This window comes from Jaculus jaculus, chromosome 2 (assembly GCF_020740685.1).
Source record: "Jaculus jaculus isolate mJacJac1 chromosome 2, mJacJac1.mat.Y.cur, whole genome shotgun sequence".
Classification (NCBI taxonomy): Eukaryota; Metazoa; Chordata; class Mammalia; order Rodentia; family Dipodidae; genus Jaculus; species Jaculus jaculus.
Genome location: NC_059103.1, coordinates 120,928,830 through 120,934,252, shown reverse-complemented (window position 1 = coordinate 120,934,252; position 5,423 = coordinate 120,928,830). Strand labels below are relative to the sequence as shown.

The window sequence follows — 5,423 nt, the reverse complement described above, 5'->3', positions numbered from 1 at the left end:
CATAGATGAATAGACTCATACAGACACAGGGTGGGAAGAGCCTGACTCCACGAAGTCTACACTAAGCTGACTTTAGCAGAAAAGTTGCTCTAGCTTACTCAAAGACCTGTACTGCTATATTAGGAAGTGCCACCAGTGCTAGCATTTGAGCTTCTAAGGGATTTGCAGTGGTTTACCCAAGGAGCAAGGGAGGTCATGTGACCAAGAAACTAATGAGATAATACATTCAATGTTTCTGACCTGTGTTAGGGGCTGAATATGGCTTCCAACATTATCGTTTGCATGTCTCAAACTCACAAAGAATTTTGAACAAAATGTTAGGGACATTGAGGACAATCTTTCCTTCTTTGCACTGGGGTAAGTCAGGCACTTCTGTAGCACATTAGTCTGCTGCAGAGTGGATGCAGGCAGCTTTACAGGGTGCCTCACCTCCATGTTCACTCTGCCATGAGCAGTTCCCCAGCACACGTCAGCAGTCACTGGTGAAGACGGTGTCCCAAAGTGAAGCAAACCTGCAGGCAATGCCTCTTTTCGGGATCACCAACACTATACTTGCATAAGGAGGCGTGTAAGGATGTAAGCAGAGAATCAGCGGCTGGAGGTAGAGTGACCTAGGAAGCCACCTAGGAAACGTGGCTAAAGGCTACCTTCCAAGAGGGACATCTCCACCCAAAAGCCTTTTGACAACAGTGCTGTGCAGGGGACCAAGACAGAGCCTCATTCTTCCAAGAGAAGTACTGGATACTCAATAGTTCCTTGAAAGGCAACACTCAGAGACCCACTAAGTGAAAGAGAACAAAAGTGCCAGGCCCCTGAACTATTCTGCCAAGTCAGAAATGGGTTTAACAGCAGAGCCTGGAGTTTCCAGTACAACCGAGAGAATCTCAAGGCGCAATAAAGAGGAGCGAACGAAAGGCTGTGTGGCAGGGAAGTAGGAAGCAAAGGATGTGTAAGAAGGATGCAGGAGCACGCTGAAGCCTCACTGCAGGGAAGGCAGCATGGCCGCAGTCTCCAGCCACTGGAAGCTGTGCCAGCTGGCTCTTGGCATGAGTCCCTCCCATGTCCTCAACTGGATGGACAGATGTCATTCAGCAGCTGAACAGGGAGAGATGCACTTGCTGGTGATGGATCCTGAACAGACATGGACTGAGGGCACCACTCTGTAACACCCTGTTTGTACACCAAAGGTAGGTTTATGTGGACAGAAGAGATTTGGGGCTGTCATGCAAGAGCCATACCCTGGGAGGAAGGAGATAATAAGGTGAGGTGGGTGGGGCTGGAGAAGAAGAGGATGCTTAGGTTCCAGTTCTTAAATACTAGAAAGCAAGGACAATGTGTCTCTGCCCTTTTAGTGAAGAAATCGGATACTCATTTTCTGTTCAACATCCACCTTCTCCAAAACCTTAACAAATTCTGTGAAAGATATGGCACTGTCCCCATCCTAATCAGCTTCCTGGATTGTCCTGTCTGCGATGCTGCCCAGCTGCTCATCTGAGATATTTACTCCAACCATCATGCGTAGGACCTGCAACAGCTCATCACGGGAGATCTTGTCATCTTTATCCAAATCATATAGTCTGAAAGCAAAGTGCAGTTTGTTGCTTCGGCTGTTGAGTGGTTCTGGTCCATTCACATCTTTGCTCTTTTCATTATCCTCAATGGGTCGGAAATGAGCCAGAGTTCTCATGAATCCACGGAAGTTTACCTGGTCCTCTCCCTCTGAAAAGAAGGCATTGATGATTCTGTCTCCCAAGGGGTTGATGGCAAGTTCTGGAATCCTCTGGAAATCTTCCCGGCTGAGAGTCCCGTTCTCTCCTTTGTCCAGGCTGGTGAACCGGCTGTACAGGCGAGTAATCTGACTGTGGGAAAAGCCAGTCTCCTTCTTAATCTCCTCAAGCTCTTCGTCCCGCAATAACGAGGAGGCCCGGGACCCCATCACCGTGCCTGGAGTTCCTCTGCGAGCCGCAGCGCCACAAGCAAAGGAGGCGGGAGAGGAGGAAGGGCCAGGGGTCAGGAAGGGAGAGCTATTATTTTATTTTTTGAAGGTAGGGTTTCACTCTAGCCCAGGCTGACCTGGAATTCTCTCTGTATTCTCAGGATGGCCTCGAACTCATGGCGAACCTCCTACCTCTGCCTCCTGAGTGCTGGGATTAAAGGCGTGTGTCACCACACCCGGCTCTCTCTTTTATTTTGATGTCATGATCTTTTCCTTCTATTATGAGGGTCTTGTGTAGGTAGTTCCAGGCACTGCAAGGTCATGGATATCCAGGACATTTTGTGTCTGGGAGACCGCATTGTAAGGAATCATACTCTTCCTCTGACTCTTACATTCTTTCTACAACCTCTTCTGCAATGGACCCTGAACCTTGGAGTGCTGAGCACTCCTCTGTCACTTCTTTTCAGAACTATGATGACTTTTGGGTTACCCCAGAGGTCACTGCCATCTGAAAAGAGAAGGTTCTCTAACCAAAAGTGAGAGAAGCATTAATATATAGGTATGAACATTATGAGCAGTGCCTACCTAGCAGTTTGGTGAGCATAATATATACATTTAACCAGACACTAGCAGGTGTTACACCCTTGGAGCTCATGACCTCCCCATTGTAGGCTTTCAGTATCAGGCATGTTATTTCCTCCTGTGGAGCAGGCCTCCAGTCCACCTTAGAGAGCAGTTGTTTTCCCCCATAACAGACATACCACTATTGCACCCATTGGCTTATTTGGCCTGGCTGGCCCAATATAAGGCTTGCAGTGTTCACTGTTGTTTATCTCCACTGATGACTTCTCTCTCTCCCATAGGGCTGCAAGCAGCATAGCTTTTTTCCAGTTTTCTGTCAGCTAGTCTATAGGGAAGAGGTTTTCAGCTCAGCTCCGGCAAGATTTCTCAGTGACCTTGCAGCTCAAGCCTGTGGAGTCTTCAGCAGTAGGGTCTTACCATCTATTCCTAGTGGGAAACCAAAAGCCTTGGCAATGACCTGTAATGTCTTGGAGGTATCAGGGACCTCCCTGGCCAACAACTCACTGGAAGATATCCATCCCTGGCACTGAAATGCAATCTATGGCTTCTGGGTACAACATTGTCCAAAAATGTAGGTTTCCATACAGCTTATTCATACCCTCTTAGATTTTGATTAACCCTCTCCCAACCCTTCCTTTACTCAATCTCTTCCCCTGACCTCACTTAGGCCTTTCCACTCCCAGTAATCTGTTCATCTACTTACATATATACAATACCATCCCCTTAAGTCCTCCCCACTCCTCTTTCCCTTATAGTCCCTTTCTAGTCTACTGGCTTCTGCTATCAAGTTTTATTCCAAGTCACATACAAGTGTAAACATTTGTAGCTAGGATCTACATATGTGGCGCTTGGCTATCTGGGCCTGGGATACCTCCCTAAGTATAATCCTTTCTAGATCCATCCATTTCCCTGCAAATTTCATAGTTTTGTTTTGCTTTACTGCTGAATAGAAAATCTTCACTATCAACTCATCAGTTGAGGGATATTATGATCCATTTCTAACTAATGTTTTGTAAGGTGTGAGGTATGTGCAGAAATATATTTATACCTGTACCTTTGTCCTAGCATCATTTGTTGAAAAGACTATTGTACTTTTAAAAAAAATTCTATGCTTTCTGCCATAAGAAAACATAGCCTTTTTGTTGTTGTAATTGTTGTTATTTTGAGGTAGGGTCCCTCTAGCCCAGGGTGGCCTGGAATTCACTACATAGTCTCAGGCTGGCCTCAAACTCACGGCGATCCTCTACCTCAGCTTCGGAGTGCTGGGATTAAAGATGTGTGGCATGACACCCAGCTAAAATATAGCCTTTTTATGATTATTTAATCATGTGAAGTGTAAATTATACACCTTAATCTCTTGAGAGGGAGTAGGGAGTGGAGGCTGCTGAGGATTGACCCTGGGGCCTTGCACATGATAGGCAATTGCTACCACTCCTCAAGTCCTTTATCATGTCTTTACAATTGTTATCTTGTTATCTCAGATTTCACAGCAATTACATTTAACAGATTACATTTTATGATTGTCTGTATCATGTCTTACAGATAATTCAGATTAGTTTGTATAAATTTTTGTATATCATTCATCAATCATAAATTTTAACCAGGTGTGGTGGCACGTGTGTTTAATCCCAGCACTTGGGAGACAGAGGTAGGAGGATCACCATGAGTTTGAGGCCACCCTGAGACTACATAGTGAATTCCAGGTCAGCCTGGGCTACAGTGAGACCCTACCTTGAAAAAACAAAACAAAAAGATCATAAATTTTAGATAACAACACTTAAGCACAAAACTCTACTAGTTTCTGCCTTTTTGTGGACAGAGGAAGATTGCTTGCCAAGTTTGCAAAGTGTTGAGGCAATCCATCAGTATGTTTACATGTTTACTGGAAAGGGTTAAGGAACTACATTAATTGATTACACGGAGAAAGAATGCTTATCATCCTTCTTTCCTATTTCAGGGACTGACAACGTCCTTCCGAGGCTGTACAAACACACACATACACAAACATGTTTAATGAGGCACTATGTGCCAATCATGGCATACAGTTTTTGCCTGAAGCATCTTATTTTATTTATTCCCACAGTACTTCCTTATGGGTATATTTTATTTTATTTTATTATTTTTTTTCAAATTTTTGTTAACAACTTCCATGATTATAAAAAATACCCTCCCTCCTCCCACTTTCCCCTTTGAAACTCCATTCTCCATTATATCCCCTCCCCATCTCTATTTTGTTTATTATATGTTCTATATAAAAAAGTTGGTATCAGCCGGGTATGGTGGTGCACGCCTTTAATCCCAGCACTCCGGAGGCAGAGGTAGGAGGATCGCTGTGAGTTCCAGGCCACCCTGAGACTACATAGTGAATTTCAGGTCAGCCTGGGGCACAGTGAGACCCTACCTCAAAACAAAACAAACAAACAAAAAGTTGGTAACAGAGTGTACTCAATTATAAGACCATGTTTTCCTTATCCTTATTTTTAAGTCAGTAAATACTAAGACACGGCCAAATATTTAGCATTTTTAAAAGAAAGACATTTTTAGCAATAGAGAATCCATTTAGAAAATTACAACTTTAATATAATGCCAATTTAATAAATTAAGTAAAGTATTGCATTATGTTTCTTAATGCATTGTAAGAAGTCAAATTTAAACAATGTGTTGAAATGTAGTAGGCAGGTTTCAAGAATTCTAGACTGGGAAGAAAAGATGTCTCAGCGGGAGCTGCACTACATTCTGTAGAGTATAAAACTAATTCAAAATAGGACAAACACTACCTGATTCCAGTGAAATGAGACAGAATCTCACAATTCCTGGTACTACTTTCACAAGACCCTCATAGTAGAAGGAAAAGATAATGACATCAAAATAAGAGAGACTAATGGAGAGCGGGAGGGGATATGAT

At 43.7% G+C, this 5,423-nt stretch overlaps 1 protein-coding gene across 1 annotated transcript; it reads right to left on the bottom strand.

The window, feature by feature from the left end:
- Window positions 1-1,123: 1,123 nt before the first annotated feature.
- Window positions 1,124-2,018, bottom strand: LOC101613593 (calcineurin B homologous protein 1). The gene has a single exon (XM_004653374.2). It carries the CDS (start codon window positions 1,934-1,936, stop codon window positions 1,442-1,444), a length of 495 nt encoding a protein of 164 aa, XP_004653431.2. The 5' UTR covers window positions 1,937-2,018; the 3' UTR covers window positions 1,124-1,441.
- Between the last annotated feature and the right edge of the window lie 3,405 nt (window positions 2,019-5,423).

What these genes read in the sequence shown, in the direction of transcription:
- LOC101613593 (XM_004653374.2), bottom strand. Translation starts at nt 1,936, where the DNA reads ATGGGGTCCCGGGCCTCCTCGTTATTGCGGGACGAAGAGCTTGAGGAG.